Source organism: Ornithorhynchus anatinus, chromosome 2, assembly GCF_004115215.2.
Source record: "Ornithorhynchus anatinus isolate Pmale09 chromosome 2, mOrnAna1.pri.v4, whole genome shotgun sequence".
NCBI lineage: Eukaryota > Metazoa > Chordata > Mammalia > Monotremata > Ornithorhynchidae > Ornithorhynchus > Ornithorhynchus anatinus.
Genome location: NC_041729.1, coordinates 77,536,803 through 77,554,025, shown reverse-complemented (window position 1 = coordinate 77,554,025; position 17,223 = coordinate 77,536,803). Strand labels below are relative to the sequence as shown.

The 17,223-nt window shown below is 41.1% G+C and overlaps 1 protein-coding gene across 1 annotated transcript in view; it reads left to right on the top strand.

The window, feature by feature from the left end:
* Window positions 1–17,015, top strand: part of PPP1R14C (protein phosphatase 1 regulatory inhibitor subunit 14C) — an 88,542-nt gene extending 71,527 nt beyond the window's left edge. Inside the window, exons 3-4 of the mRNA XM_029048485.2 lie at window positions 910–942; window positions 15,657–17,015. Of these exons, the coding sequence (XP_028904318.1) occupies window positions 910–942; window positions 15,657–15,731 (108 nt within the window). The 3' untranslated portion in view covers window positions 15,732–17,015. The remainder of the gene's footprint in view (window positions 1–909; window positions 943–15,656) is intronic.
* Window positions 17,016–17,223: the final 208 nt, after the last annotated feature.

The window sequence follows — 17,223 nt, the reverse complement described above, 5'->3', positions numbered from 1 at the left end:
CTCATCCATCTGCTTGTAGGTGGGACTCAAGCTCGTTGTAGGCGGAGAATGTGTCTGTTTGTTGTTGTACTCTCCCAAGCTCTTAGTACAGTGCTCTGCCCACAGTAAGTACTCAATAAATCTGATTGAATGACTGAACCCAATCCCAAGGGAAGTCACAAAATTATAACTTTATATATATATGATGGTATTTAAGTGCTTACTCTATGCAGAAGCAGTGAGGCTTAGTGGAAAGAGCATGGGCCTGATAGTCGGAGGACCTGGATTCTAATCCCAGCTCTCCCACTTGTCTGCTGTATGACCTTGGGCAGGTTATTTCATTTCTCTGGGGCTCAATTACCTCATTTGTAAAATGGGGATTAAAACTGAGCCTGATGTGGGACAGGGACTCTGTCCAACCTGATTTCCTTCTACCTACCTCCCCCAACATTTAGTACAGTGCCTCACACATAGTAAGTGCTTAACAAATACCATTATTATTATTATTTTGATGATGATGATGATACACTGTGCTAAATACTGGGGTAGATACAGGATAATCAGGTTGGACGCAGTCCCTGTCCCATCTGGGGCTCACAGGCCAGGTGGGCAGGAGAACAGGTAACTCTTCCCTTTTTAAATCACCAGAGGAGTATTGATCATCTGATTGTGGGTCATTATGTTTTTCAACGAGACCAGTTTTAAGTAGAAATATCCACTTTAACCTAAACTTGAAGTTTTCTTTCCATGAAAGATCCTCTCTGAGGATTCTTAATGCTTTGGCTAATGAGATGACCCAGAATGATAATGCCACAAGTTTTCATATTTTAATGTGAGATCAGAAGTCCTGAAAAACCATATTTGTAAATCACATGGATCAGCTGCCTTTTTTTATATTGTGAAACTGACATGTTTGTTTTTGAATTTCAGGAAGCTCTTGTAGATTGCTACAAACCAACAGAGGTAAACAAATCACTTTTTCAACTCCCTATTTCTTTTTCCTTATCCGTCACTTTGTGTCTTGTATTTTTAGCTAAAGTACATATTACAGATTTGATTATGATGCCCATGGGTGTGGGGGCAGTTAAGACTATTAAAATATATGACTTGAGAATAAAGGCCTGTTTATCTCTTGCAGAGGCTTTGCATGGAATGGGTCCTGTTGAGCAGGAGTGGTTAATGTAAAATGTATATGTTTGCCTTCCTTACACAGGTTAACTTCAGAGTTAGTTATGGGAGGAAACAGTTTATTATAATAATGTGTTGTGACTGCAAAACTATATGGGTTCCATAGGAAACGGTAAGGGCATTGGTGCCTATAGGATAAGCCACTGTAATTCCAGAAAGTAATTTTGGGAAGCAATTCTGAACTTCATGTGACTATTTAACAGCCTTATAAATGGGCATAAGTGGAAAGAAGTGGCTGTTGATCTGAAAGATTACAGTTCTTAACACAACGTTATGGGATTTAATCTCTCCAAGTACACATGATTAGCAGAAAACAAGACCTGTGATTAATGTAGTTTCAGGTGCAAAAAATAGTTGCCAAATGCACATTTCTGATGTGTGTTTATGTTCCTTCAAGTTTGATTTTTAAATAATGTACATATTTGCTTTTGTATCAAGAAATTGTATGCTAGAGTGCAATCGGCGAAACCACTTCTGAACTTAATCAGTAAAAGAAGAATACTTTTCTAGAGTGAATGTGATAATTCAACCCATAAAAGTTTCTTAGCAAAGGTGATTTAGGATTTCTTCCTTCCATTACCTTCCTGTTTACTTGGTTTCTGAATTCTGTAGTGCATCACTGACTAGAGTTGAATGTCCAGGATAAGATTCGTGATTTTTTTTAATAGTATTTGTTCAGTGCTTGCTATGTGCGAGGTATTGGTCTAAGTGCTGGGGTAGACACAAGCTAATCAGGTTGAACACAGTCCACATCCTACATGGAGCTCACAGTCTTAATTTCCACTTCACAGATGAGATAACTGAGGGACAGAGAAGTTAAGTGATTTGCCCAAGGTCACACAGAAGAGATGTGGCAGAGCTGGGATTAGAACCCAGGTCCCTTTGCGACTCCCAGGCCCGGTCTCTGGGCGAGAGCAGTGGATTAGGATGAGAATTTCTAAGATGTTTTCCAAGCCTTCACAAGTTGAAAGGAGATGAAGGGATCTCTCAGCAGAGCCCACGCCTCCAGTTAATAATTTTACTGATTTTTAGTTTTGGTGGGGGAGAAACAATCGATTTCCATGGATTTCCTCTGTGTGCTATGTCCTCCCAGTCCTAAATTCTCAGCTTCAGGGGCAGAAAGAAACTCACTGAGTTGTACGTATGGAAGACTGCAAATATCATTTCTAGGGGGCAATAAATTTGGATTGAATAGAATGCAGAAATCAATAGGAGCATTCCTGATTTCGTATGGGATTGAGCTACTGTCCTTCCAAGGAACAAGGTATTCTCCCCCTCTAGACAGTAAGCTTGCTTTGGGCAGAGAATGTTTATCATATTGTGCTCTCCCAAGCACTTAGCACAGTGCTCTGCCTACAGTAATGGTTAGTAAATGCGATTGATTTGAATTTGTCAGCTGTGAGTGATGCCCCTCGCTGTCACTAGTGTGTTTGTTCTGGATAGTTGAAAGGGCTGTCTCGAAGTGAGGCATGACATAAAATGTGTGCAGCTGAATGGGATTAATGGAAAAAAGTCTGTAGCAGTATATTTCTCAGTACTAAATGGCTGTAGCGAATTTGAGTTCCCTTGGTGGCTTTAGGGAATGGGTATATAAAAGGTTTTTGTCTTTACCCTCTTAAACGAATGACCCAAGGTTAGTAGTGAATACTAATTTACAAGTGGATGTCATTGAATATATTATTATGGCTATCTTCAAAAAGAAAATTGCATTAAAACTCTGCTCTCCTCCTCCCCTCTGCCTGCACTTCGTTGCCCCTATCCATAAAACACAAACTAAAATGGTCCTCTCAATAGTAATAAAAATAATAATAATAGTTGTGGTATTTGTTAAGCACTTATTATGGGCCAGGCACTGTCCTAAGCACAGGGGTAGATACGAGATAATCGAGTTGGACACAGTCCTTCTCACACATAGGGCTCCCTGTCTCAATCCCCATTTTACAGATGTGGGAACTAAAGGACAGAGAAGTGAAGTGACTTGTCCAAGGTCACACAGCAGACAAATGATGGAACAGGAATTAGAACCCAGCTCCTTCTGACTCCCAAACCTATTCTCCATCCAGTAGGTCATGCTGCTGATCAAGCACATTTGTCTTTAGCCAACTTTTTGGATCAGAGGAATTTCATTGCATAGCTTAAACTTTAATATGCATGTCATTATCTCCTCTGTAATCTGTCCATCAGCTGGCATCATCCTGGAATGATCAAATCTGAAAAGTGCACAGTTATGTATTGCTAAAAAAGCTTCCATCGGCTAAACAAAATTCCTTTAGAAAGAGAAGTGTCACAGCAGCTTCTGAATTGAGAACTAAATAAGTGACGGGCTCACTAAAAGACGTTTGCTGTGTCAGCAGTTAAAACTATTCCGGGTTCATGATCTCATCGTAGTGATTTTTCAGGGAAATGGAAAAGGGGAACATACTCTCTGTTTCTTCAAGTCTTTGGACCATGTGTTTTGATCTCTGAAGAAGAGCAATTTTTTTAAAAAAAACACTGGATCAAGCATTCATTCAACATTTTGCCATGTCTTCAACTACCTACTCTCAAATCTCATTCCATTTACATAGGTTTGTAAGAACTGTATTTTCCAGCATATGTCCTTTGATACATGATGGAACTGCATTAGATGAAGATTATATGGAGAGAAATATTCCCTCTTAAAAACTAGAAAAAAGTGAAAGTCTTAATAGGTCACTTATTCCAGTTGCATTTCTTATATTGGAGTACTTTTAAAATTTGATCATTCAACAGAATGGTGACCTGAGTGTTATTTGTTAAGGTATTTGTTAAGCACGGACTATGGGCCAGGCACTGTTCTAAGTGCAGGGTTAGATACATGGTAATCAGATTGGACACAGTACGTGTCCACGTGGAGCTCATAGTCTTAATCCCTATTTTACAGATGGGGTAACTGAGGCACAGAGAAGTTGAGTGACTTGCCCAAGGTCACACAGTAGACAAGTGGTGGAGCTGGAACTAGGACCCAGGTCCTTCTGACTCTCAGCCCTGTGCTCTATCCATTGGGTTCTTGATAATATTGATCCAAATTGAATGAATTGAATGGTCCTGCTGGGGAGCAAAAGCCAAACTTCCCTCCTTTTCTCCCTCTCCCCCCACCCAACAAAAAGTCACAAATGTATTACATTTCAGAAAAATAGAACTCTGATAAAATGTGACACTTCCCCCACCATCTGAAAAAGGCTTGTTTAAAAAAAAAAAAACTTTTAAGGAATGTGGAAGCTGTTCAAAAGCTCCATGTTAGAGACCAGAAAAAATGAGTACAATCGAGCAGAAGCCGTATCCGTATACCGCTAAAAGATTAAATAAAGAGGTCATTCGAGTTGTAACTCATTGCTTAAGAATGGAAATCTTATTCAGATGAAAAGCCGGGGAAGGCCCCTAAAGACTGGTAGATCAGATGCAAAGAGGAATTTAGATAAACCAAAAGTTGGAATTCAGACTATTTTGCAAGGACTTGTCAAAGCCAATATTCTTCAAAAGTGATGGAACCATATTATGATCGTGGTGAAAAGGAGACAAAGAATTCCATATCTCAGTCTTCTAAGATGATAGGGTTCCCATGCCCATTTTTGCCCCTCTGGAAGTCAGGTTGGAGTCCTTTATCAAATTATGGTAAACCCCAAGATTGTTAAACCAGATTAAAGATTGATGTAACTCACTCAGCAGAAATGGATGGCCGAAGAAAGAGTTCTGAGAGAAATTGGCCACGGAGGTCCAAGACTCTGGCTAAAAGTTTACTTATCGTTACAAATAATAATAATGATGGTATTTGTCAAGACCGTGAGCTCCATGTGGGAGATAAGGACCATATCCAACCTCATTAGCTTGTTCCTACCCCAGGATTTAGAACAGTGCTTCATACATAGAAAGTGCTTAATAAAGACCATTATTATTATTATTAGGCCACACTGCTTCTTGTTTTGGGGTGAGTGGGCAGTTAGGAATCACCACCTATAGGGAATAAGACCGTGTAGTTATTATAAGAGGGAGCATACATTATTATTCTGCTGGACTCCTCTGAAGAGTTCACCAAATCTGGGTGAAGATGGGATGAGATCTATCCCTTTATAGTTTTGAAATGTCTTTGACAATTAAAGAGGTTGAAGGATAAGTCAGATGGTGAGAATGGCTAAAAATTAGGAAAGAAAATGTCACTTTTCTGGATGTAGAAGTATAAATAAAAGAATCATCCAGGGATCAGTGGGAAGTCCTGTTTCAATTAAGATTTTATATAAATGATCCAGAAAAAGTCTGGCACAGTGCAACTCCCAGATGAAACTGTGTTGTACAGGTGGCGAAAAGCCCTACTGATTAGGATAAGCAGCAGGGTGCCCTCATCAAACTGAATGAGAAAGCAGATCTGGCAGACGAGCTTCAGGGAGAGCGAGTGTACGAGATTGAACCTCGGGGAAAAAGCATCCAGACTACAACTACATTCATTCAATAGTATTTATTGAGCACTTACTATGTGCAGAGCACTGTACTAAGCGCTTGGAATGTACAAATTGGTAACGGATAGAGACAGTCCCTGCCCTTTGATGGGCTTACAGTCTAATCGGGGGAGACAGACAAGAACAATGGCAATAAATAGAATCAAGGGGAAGAACATCTCATTAAAACAATAGCAAATAAATAGAATCAGGGTGATGTACATCTCATTAACAAAATAAATAGGGTGATGAAGATATATACAGTTGAGCAGATGAGTACAGTGCTGAGGGGATGGGATGGGAGAGGGAGAGGAGCAGAGGGAAAGGGGGGAGAAGAGGGTTTAGCTGCGGAGAGGTGAAGCGGGGGGGGTAGAGGAAGCAGAGGGAAAAGGGGAGCTCAGTTTGGGAAGGCCTGTTGGAGGAGGTGAGCTTTAAACTATATGAGGAGGGGTTCTCAGCTCTCCATCGTATCTCAGGAAAGAGATACTTGAGTCTGTCAGGCATTCTCTGTACCATTGGCTCCATGCCCAACAGTGAAATAGGCCAGTAAACCCGCCCTATAAAACTATAATTTGTCCCTATAATCACTGTGGCTGTAATAAACATTTATTGAGCATTTTCAGGGCGGGAATAATTACAAGAAAATCAATAAGACACTGACTCCGGCCCACAAGAGACTCACACTCCAAGTGGGGGAGGATACGTAGAGTGAAAGAATATCTTGCAAACACTTCTCTATATTCTCTCAAGTGTTTAGTACAGCACTCAGCCCACAGTAAGCACTTAATAAATACCATTGATGATGATTAAAGTGTGGTAATAAAAATGTCAACAGAAAAAATGTCAGTTTATAAGTCCTTGGAGGGGGGATTTCCCAGATACCGCCTTGCTCTGGGCCAACAGCCATGGGCCGTAAATTGCCTCAACTCTCCCACCCTTCTGAATATGTGGAAGGCAGCCTTGGCTCTTGAGATGTTAGGGAGAAGTTAAGGGGGCTCGTCTGAGCCACGGGGCTGGGTTTTCCACTCTCCCAAGGCTCTCAGAGGTATAGGGTTTCCGACTGCATGTCTCCTTAAGCTCATTAAAGGCAGGGAAGGTGACAGCTAATTATGTTGTACTCTCTCAAGCACTTAGTACAGTGCTCTGCGCATAGTAAGCACTCAGTACCATTGGTTGATATGTAGTTTTTATCGTTTATAACAGTCGGAAAAGGAATATCGTTTAGATGGGTAAGCTTCAAGAAGCAATCAGTAGTATTTACTATCTACTGTGTGCAGAGTAATGTACACAGTAAGCGCTCAATAAATATGATTGAATTAATACTTGGGAATGAAAGAAGACATCCCAAAGCATAGCAAGCTTTCTATATATAAAAAATAGTGAGAGAACCCAATTATTTTCTAAGCCTCTCCTTTTTAGGGGAAGTATTAATGCCAGGTGTCATGGCTTAGTGGAAAGAGCAGTCAGGGGGCCAATCTACTAATCCCAGTTCTACCACTTGCCTCCTGTGTGACCTTTGACAAGTCACTTAGCTTCTCTAGGCCTCATTTTTCTCGTCTATAAAATGGGGATTAAATCCTGCTCTCTCCTATTTAGGTTGTGAGTCCGTGGCTCACTGGAAAGAGCACGGGCTTTGGAGTCAGGGCTCATGAGTTCGAATCCCAGCTCTGCCACTTGTCGGCTGTGTGACTGTGGGCAAGTCACTTAACTTCTCTGTGCCTCAGTTCCCTCATCTGTAAAATGGGGATTAAGACTGTGAGCCCCACGTGGGACAACCTGATTTCCCTATGTCTACCCCAGCGCTTAGAACAGTGCTCGGCACATAGTAAGCGCTTAACAAATACCAACATTATTATTATTATTATTATTTTCTGATTAATTTTTAACTGCAAAATACAATGTAAAATAAAATTATGAGATTGGTTTTAAAGAATGTAAGGAAGGCCAGGCAGAGCCAAACCACTTTCTAACTACTTTTCGTTCAACTAGAAGCAGCATTGCCTAGTAGATAGAGCACGGGCCTGGGAGTAAGAAGGATCTGGTTTCTAAATCTGGCTCCCTCTTTTTGTCTGCTCTGTGACCTTTGCCTCGGTTCCCTCATCTGTAAAATGGGTATTAAGACTGTGAGCCCCATCTGGGACATGGATTTATCCAACCTGATTAGCTTGCATCTACCCCAGGGCTTAGTTCAGTGCCTGACAGTAGTAAAGCACCTAACATGCCATTTAAAAACAAAAAAATTAGATGGCAAAGATACACTAAGAGCAATAGTGTATTGTTATCTTTGGTGGATTTTACAACCATCCCTGTCAACTTAGACTGTGAGCCCATCGGTGACAGGGATGTGTCCAACTTGATTATCTTGAATCTCCCCTGCTGCTTAGTATGGTGCTTGACACATAGTAAGCATAAACAAGTACTATTTTTATTTTATTACAAAGAGAAGTGAATGAACCCTATCCACATCCAGATGACCAGGGACCTTGGGAGCCTTCTGACCTTTATAAATGAAACTGTAGTCAGACTATGAATCTGAGATACATGAAATCTAGCACTCACATACTCCGAAGTTTGGAAGGGATATTGTTGTCACAAATGAGAGTGTTGAAAGGCGGTGGTTAGTCACCTCTGCATCATCTTAATCAATGAATGATATTTATGAGGTTAAATCATTTAATAATAATTCTACCATACTAAGCACTGGAGTGGATACAAGCAAATCATTCAATAGTATTTATTGACCGCTTACTATGTGCAGAGCACTGAACTAAGCACTTAGGAAAGTACACTATAATAGAGTAGGTAGACATGAACCCTGCCCACAGGGAGTTTATAGTCTCCAGAGGGAGACAGGCATTAAAATTAACTTACAGATAGGGGAAATAATAACAGTAATTGGGGTACTTTTTAATGCTTACTACATGCCAGGCACTATATTAAGTGCTGGGGTAGATGCAGGAGACCCAATCCATGTCTCACTTGGGGCTCACTATTAATCCTCATTTAAAGATGAGGTAACAGGCATAGAGAAGTGACTTGCTCAAGGTCACACAGCAGGCCCATGCTCTACCCAGTAGGCTGCCCTGTAATAGAGTGAAAGGATATTTACTTAAGTGCTGTGGGGCTGGAGTATCAAAGTATCTTACCATATATAAAAAGAGATGGAAGAACGCTTCTACCTGTGTTAAATGATCGTGCTCACTTGTGACTTATTTCTGCAGATTTTATTCTATCTTATGTGAATTTGAAATGTTTTTAAATTTGCTAATGGAAGGGGATGAGTGGATTGAATATAAATGAGTGTACATGGATGTGGATTTGATAGATGTTTATTCTGTTGAAGGCAAACTGCCTTTTTGGAATTAGTGTAAAAGAATGATCTTCCAGGAACAATATTCAGAAACTCAAAATTAGATTATAGGAACATCTTCCTCAATAGAATAAAATTAATTCTAAAGGTAGTCAGTATTGTCTTTAAGAAAAAAAACCAGGCGGCTTTGCAGCTGACATTTTCACTAAGGAGGGTGGAAATTGGAATGCAGATAAGGCCACAGGGAGCTGATCCTGGCAGAACTCATTATGAGAAAAAATATCTTTCCTTAACCGGTTCCCAGGCCTTTTTTCAGATAATGAAAAAAGTGAGCTCGGGAACATATAAAGGAAGAAGAACCATACCAGGATAGACAGCTACGAAATAGCATCTTTTAAGTGGTAAAAACGTGGTGCCGACTTATAGGAGCGCTGATCCGAGAGTTTGAGGAGAAAAAGGAGGCAAAGCATTGGACTTCACCTGTTGTCTTCAGGCATCCTGGATGTGGGGCCGATCTTCAGGCTTTCACAGCCCATCCGGATGTCTTATTGCTGATCTATTTGAGCTGGACTCCACGTGTCCCTTGGGATTTGTATACTCAGTTGGTGAGGGCTTGATGTTTATTTCTAATAAACACTCCAGTTGCATTTTAGGGGGGTCATTTATCCAGATAAAGAGGATTCAAAGCCTGATATCACCATCTCCTCCATTTAAAGTGCCTTGGATTGCAGTGTAATTTTCCTCTCTTCCCCCAGTTTTCATTTATCTACAGATGTCTCCTTCTGGGCTTTACTTCCCAGTAATCTACTGAATGGCTTGTTGCTGGGAATATTTTGAAATTCTCCAACTCTACTACTCTTTTAACTTGGTTTGATTTCATTTTACTCCAAAATAACTGGCCAAGAATCCTGTGAATGGGAAACTTTCCTTACCAACTCCACTGAATTGTACTCTCCCAAGGGCTTAGTACAGTGCTCTGTACACAGTGAGGGTTCCATAAACCACATTGATTGATTGGAGGGTGGTGAGAAGATCAGTCCCCAGGCAAGGTCACTTGCATGGTACCAGTGATGGGGGAAATGGGAAATTCAATAATAATAGTATTTGTTAAATGCTTACTATGTATCAAGCATTGTACTAAGCTCTAGGGCAGCTATAAGACAATCAAGTTGGGCACAATTCCTGTCCCGCCTGGCTCTCATGGTCTTAGTAGGAGTAGAATGTCCAGAGTAGGAACAATAAAGGAGACTAAATCGCAGCACATTCAGTTCTGTAACATGGGGGTAACCTTCTTGATGAGCTCTCATTAAAGGAAATTCATCAGAGATCCTCTCCTTGGTCAATACCACCTGAGGGTGCCCAATATCAGCTATTCAGATAAACAGGAGTTGTCAGAAGAGTGTTTCTAAATCCCCCAAACATGTTTTAACACGTGAGAGTATGTGTAATGGGAAAATCGAGTGGCTTAGATGACCTTTTCTCCCTCTCTCTTCATGGTTCATGTTGATACGGTGACAGCATTTTGTGTGGGTTGCTAATACCAGTGTTGTGTTTCTTCGGCATCCTCTAGGAGTCTTAATTATTCACATGGGTCTACTGGCTAAGCCATTCAGCATTTAAGGATTTCTGAAGTACAGGTTTTTTTTTTTTAAAAAAAAAAAGCACTTTTGCCATTCAAATAGTGATTAAAATGACACCATGTGTACCTTCTGAAATCACAGTTCTTGCTTAAATGGTCTTTTGGAACTTCTAGATGCAGTTATTCACCTTTTCTCCCCCTCCTCATCCTTTGTGGTAATGCCGAAAGGATGACCAAAGCTGTGTAATTCTGCACAAGCTTTAAAAATTCACCTTAAAATCCCTAGTAACAGTTTGTGTCTCCCTGCTCTTCTCCCTTCCCCCACTACACCTCGTTGTTGTTGAAAAGCCCCTTTTAAGCACTGCATAGACTTTTTTTTTCAAATACCAGATAATTACAGTCATTAAAACGTTTGTGTCAATCTGTCATTGCTGCCCCTGCCCCAGCCAGTTGTAAGTGAGGGTAAGAGGGTGGGAATTGGAAGCCACAGATATCTGGAAAGGGTTGGGAAAGGAGCTGCCCTAGTTAATCACCCTGCCCCACCTCTGCTCCTCCTCATTTAGGGGCCTCTTCAAGGCAGTTGATGTTCTTATAAACACAAGTTAGTGGGAAATAGTTTCATGGAAAAAATATACATTCATTCTACATTCTAATCCATTTGTGTTAAGAGTTCCACAGTTATCAAAACTGAACAGATAAACCGATGATCAACATCTTCCCATAATGGAGAGTGGATTTGCAACTTCAAATGAGATTATCTGTAATCGGTACTAATCTAAATAGTTCTAACCTGGGTTTTAATCCTGGGTCCACCACATACCTGCAGTGTGACCTTGGGAAAGTCTCTTCACTTCTCTGTGCCTCACTTCCCTCATCTGCACCAAGAGAATTCAATATCTGTTCTCCCTCCTACTTACTGTGAGCCCCACATGGGACCTAATTATCTTGTATCTACCCCAGTACTTAGAAGAGTGCTTAGCACATAGTAAGCTCTTAGCAAATACCACAATTATTATTATTAGTTCTTTGATAGGGAAGAGACATGACAAAGCAAGAGGAGAATGTTGAAATTTGGGTAGGTTATTTATTGAGTCCACCTCTGTAGAGAAGGGATACAAGTTTTGTCATTCCTGAATTGTAACTTTCCTGTTGACTCCTTCCTTGACTATGTACCTCCTTCTCCCACCCCCACTATATTTCACCTGTGAGCCTCTTGCAGCCCAGGATCTGTCTCATCACCTTCCATGGATTTCCCTCTCTCAGTGCTTAGTATGCTGTTTCACAAAATGGAAGCCACTAATAAGGGACTATGATGATACATTTTCTTCGTTCTCCTTTGGCAAGTGCCAATCTTTAAAAACTGTGCCTGTCTAGTGCACAACAGTGACATGGACTGTGTCTAATTGAAATCATTTGAATAGTCTGTGCTTGGAAATCCCTATAATTAAGGCTCAACGAATGTTTCCTTCGTTTACAAGTCGAATGGAAATATCCATGTCCCATGCCTTCTGCTTTTGCTTAAATGTGTTATCTTTGTATTAATATTTACTTCCATTCTACTTCCCTTTGATGTATTTCCTAATTATACATAGGATTATCCGCTCTCCAACCTTGATTTTTGTTCACTCCTCATTCATAAGTAGACAAGTTTTGCATATGACCATAGTGAACAAATTCTTAATCAGTTCCCATCATAGTATGTTTAGTTCTATAGAAGGTTGTAGAGCACAAAAAAAGCTTATTTCCACCCATGCAGATAAGCTGAAAAGAGAGATGACAGGTGAACTTATAATAGGGGACTCCTGTGTGGGATTGATCAAGGAATTAACCCCTTAAGTGTGGGCCTCTTTTCTGGATTATTTTAAGAGCACCAATACATATAACTTCACATGCATATGCTTAGGACCATATCTCCATTTATATTAATTGGGAGTGAGAGGATGTCTGGCATATTAAACTGACTAAAGTGTTTGAGTACTAGTCTAAACTGTCTTAATGAGGAGGTCAGATTGGAATTAAATTTGTGAAGAAGAAAGGGGCTCATTTTCAGCAGAAAGAATTACAGATAGGAGAGGACAGATAATATTTTTCAAATTGGAGTTTACAGAGGTAGTGATGAGGTGTTGGAGGAGTTGATGGGGTGGAGTGGGTGATATTGAGGAGGGGTAACAGAGGAAGTGATTTGAAATGTAAGGTTAATAGTTCACAGTCAGAGTGACTCGAGAAATGACAAAGTTTGAGATGGCGTAAGAGTAATATCTTGAATTTGTAGAACATATTTTTATTCTCCCATATTCTTTGCCTCATTTTTCTCACAGGATCCCTGGGAGAGGTAGGTGTTCTTATCTTCAATTTTACATAAAAGGAAATGAGATCCAGAGAGGTTAAGTGATTTTCCCAAGACCTGGGTCCCATGGCAGACAGCCCAAATTGAGATTCCAGCCCCCAAAATGAGCTTTGCAGACTTAATTATGTGGCGGGACAATCTGCAAGGAACCAACCAACCAAATAACCTCTCAATCCTCCACTCCCAGAGCCTCCTTCCAGTCCTCAGTTCTGCTTAGCTTGTGCTGCCTCTCGCAGTCCGGTCCTGCAAAATCTGCAAGCATGAAAGTTGACTCTGGCCATCGGGAAAGTAATAGTAGTGATAATATTTATTAAGCACTTTATGCAGAGCACTGGGAAGAATACGCAGATGGGAATTAGACCAGTTCCCTAGCCCTGCAAGCTCTGCGGGGAACAGCAGTGTTGCCTTGCTCTCTTCTTACCTTTTCTGCCAAGTGAAAGGGGAAGTTAGATGTGTCTGAGGTGCACATCATTTCTGGTGCTTTATCAAGTCTGGACTGTAAGCTCGTTGTGTCTGTTTATTTTTATAGTGTACTCTCCCAAGCGCTTAGTACAGTACTTTGCACACTGTAAGGCCTCAATCCATACGATTGAATGAATGAATGGAGCCTGCTGCTGCTTCTCTCCCCACAACATGAATAGGGACACAATAGTCCATCCGTGGCCTGCGGTGGCATCTAGTGAATCTGTGTAATGAAGCTACTTAACGTCAGGCGGGGGAAAACACAGCTTATGAAGGCTTCTGCTTCTGACCTTTAAAAAGACCATTATTAATATTTATGTTATTACTATTACTGTGGTACTTAAGTGCTCACCGTGTGTCAAATAGATGCAAGTTAATCAGGTTAGACACAGTCCCTGTCCCACAAGGAGCTCACAGTCTAAATAGGGTATTGAATTCCCATTGTAGAGATGAGGAAACTGAGGCACAGAGAAGTTAAGTGACTTGCCCAGGGTCACAAGGGCAAACAAGCGGCAGAGCTGGGATTAGAACCCAGGTCCTCTGATTCTGAGACCTGTGCTCTTTCCAATAAGCCACGCTGCTTTTCCATGTAATAGGTATTAAATGCAGAAATATTGAAGTGGTCGATTCGATGTGAATGAATTAAAACTTGGCATTAAAAAGGTCTGACTTGCAACTACTTTGATCCTTGTTGCAACAGTTTGGCTGACAGTGCCAAGAGCAGGGGAAGCCGAGTCGGCTTTAAGGGAACTGCCTATGAGACTTTACATGTGCCGAACCTATCACTCGAAGTAGAGGAAGGGAACAACTTTTCCATCTGACTTGGACCATGAACCCTATGTGGGACAGGTGCTGTGTCCAGCCTGATCTTGTGTCTACCCCAGGGCCTAGAATTATCCTTTACGTATAGTAAGGATTTAACAAAAGCTATAAAAAAACCCCCAAAACCCCAACAATTTGCCCTCCTCCCCCATTTATTTTTTCCAGACAGAATTCATGGTATAATTAGGATGCAGTTTGGGTTCCTTCTGTTCTAGGAAAGGAATGAAAGTGGCTTGGAGTATTCAAATGTTGAGAATAATGCCTCATGATTCAGCAGATGTCCCCACCTCACTACCTTCAAAAGTACTTGTGATTTCTGAGAATGTGATTAGGGAAGTGTAATTCAGTAAACACCTGTAATTCAGCTATCTGTCAGCAATACAGTGGATTGGGATGTGCAAAAAATAGGGTGGGTCTCCCGAAATACTAGAGGCATGTTCCTATATTATCACCTTGTGTGTATTGGGGAAAGGGTGCTGGTGGAGTCCCCTAGCAACTCCCTCTGCCCTTTTTCTGGAGTCTGGAGGAGGTCCCAGGCTGTTTCCCTGACCCTTGTAGCAGGAAGAGAGCCTTTGTCCAGTTGAGATAGCAGGATTATAGGGACAAGGGAACCGTGTGGGTCCCACTTTTGACCCAGGATGGAGTCCGGAGATACTGCTCACCGTGGGCAGGGAATGTGTATGTTGGTTGTTATATTTTACAATCCCAAGCACATAATACAGTGCTTTACACACAGTAAGTGCTCAATAAATACAACTGAATGAATGAACATTCCATTCCAGGGTCAGAAATGGGACCTCAGTTTCTTCCTATACTCCCTCTCCCCAAAGTCCACAGTTCCTTTATTCTCCCGGAGCAGTCAGGTCACCCAAAACCCAGATGGTAACAAATTTACTGCAATTTAAAATAGGTGGAGGATCATGAGGATGAGGTGGTAAGGAGCTTATCTGACTAGTAGCAGATGTAAATGAATGGTGGTTATTTAGGTGTCTTGTCTTACACTGTCGACTCCAGGGGCACATCTCTCCCAGAATGCCCCACCTCCATCTGCAGTGGTTCTGGTAGTGTATCCATAGAGTTTTCTTGATAAAAATACAGAAGTGTTTTGCCATTGCCGTTTTCCACGCAGTAAACTTGAGTCTCCGTTCTCGACTCTCTCCAAAGCTGCTGCTGCCCAGCGCACGTGAGTTTTGACTTGTAGCGGATTGCCTTCCACTCACTTGCCACTGTCCAAGCTAGAAATGAAATGATGAAATGGGTCTGCCTCTGCTTGACTCTCCCTCCTGTAGCCAAGACAGGTAGAATACTGGAAGCTCTCCAGGTACCATCCCGAGAGGGCTTTTTAGGTGTAGTGGAGGCCATTTCACTTGTGTTTTCTGGAGATCACCATAGAGAGTCTCATCTTGAAATAATCAAAATCTTATATGGAGAGGGGTAACTGCACTTTTCTTCTGTTTTCAGTTACATTAGTTTTAACAATGTTACCAAATACTAACTGCTGCCAATCTTTCTTTTTAGGAATTTATCAAAGAACTGTTATCTCGGATAAGAGGCATGAGGAAACTGAGTCCCCCTCAAAAGAAGAGTGTATAACTTCCTGCCCCGAGGGGTGGACTCTTCCCAAGCAGGAGCTGGCATTTTGACTACCAGAAGACATTTAATGGAAAATAGCTGTATCTGAGCAACTTGTTTTGTTTTGTTTGTTAGACATATACTCAAGGGAGTTGCTCTTTGTTTTTAAGGGTTTTTTTAGTGTCTTTTTTTTTAAAGTCAAAGATATCTGTGCTGTGGATGCTGCACAACTGTCAGTGGAGGATTATCAAACGAGAAGGAAGAATGCAGGGAGTTTGGAAGGGCCGGTGTGGCTGTCGTGGGCGGTGGCTTTCTGGGGTGAATCAAGAGGCTGGAAGCCTGACTGAGCTGGGAGAATGGTCACTCCTAACAACTAGTTTGATAACCGATTTTTTTTTTAAAGGTTGTACACTTGACTCATGGATGTCAAATTTTTCGTCCTTGTATATATACAGTTAAATTATAAAGTGGATGTGAATATTATTTCACAAGGAAGGAGTAAATGTGTGGTAGTCCTCTCGTTAAGGAACTCATTACAGATTTGCAGCACGTGTTACTGAGGCAGTGAAGAAATCTTAAATTCAAGTGTGGCCATTGTGAGAATGTGTTTCCCACACGGGGGCGGAGATGAAATGTCTTAGGCCCATTGTTTCAACACATTAACATTTGGGGATTTCAAGGGCTTAATTTATCAAGTTCTCATTTATTTTGTCAATCCCAATGCTTTGCCAGATCATTTCCCCTTCACCTCTTTCAGGACACTTTACAATCGCCCTGACCCTGGGATTAAAGGTCTGATGTGGTGGTCTCTAAGAATGTCAGTACCAACCCAGCAGTGCTTTGCCGTGAGGGGAGAAAGCACTGTGTAGCACTTAACTTCTCTGCTTTGAACCAAATACCCTGTATCCTTCCTCCCCTTGAAGAGGCCAAATAGAAAGGTTGCACATGTTTCTACCCTTTATCCGAAACTGGAGTAAGTCCTAAATCTGTAAAGGGATGGAGCAGGGTTATTTAATGTAAAAAAGGAAAGTGATATTTCTAGTGGACCCTGATCCCCTTTGAATGGTACCTTTTAGCTGCTGTAAGAAGCTCCGGAGGCTACCATATAAAGAACAACAGTAGTCAGGCATTTTATATCAAGGGTGCTCTGAACATATTTATTTTTGAAAAGAAAATCATGTTGGTGAATCTTCTGTATACTGGCAAGCTTTTTTTAAATGTATTTAATTTTGTAATGTTTACCAATGATTTTATTTACAAATATTTACTCAAATAAACAGAACGACGTATAACTCATGTCACATGGATGTCTTGCAAAACCATTGGTTTTTTCTCCCTTTTTAAATTGTCAATTGTGATGAATTCTATGGTTTACCCTTACGATCCAGCCTCTGAATGGCAGGCTTCTAAGTCTTTGAACAACATGTTTCTACTTTCAAGGCTTTGTAATCATCTAGGCCTCAAAACCCACCATGGGCATGATCCAGAGGAGGAAGAGAGGAGGACATCAGTG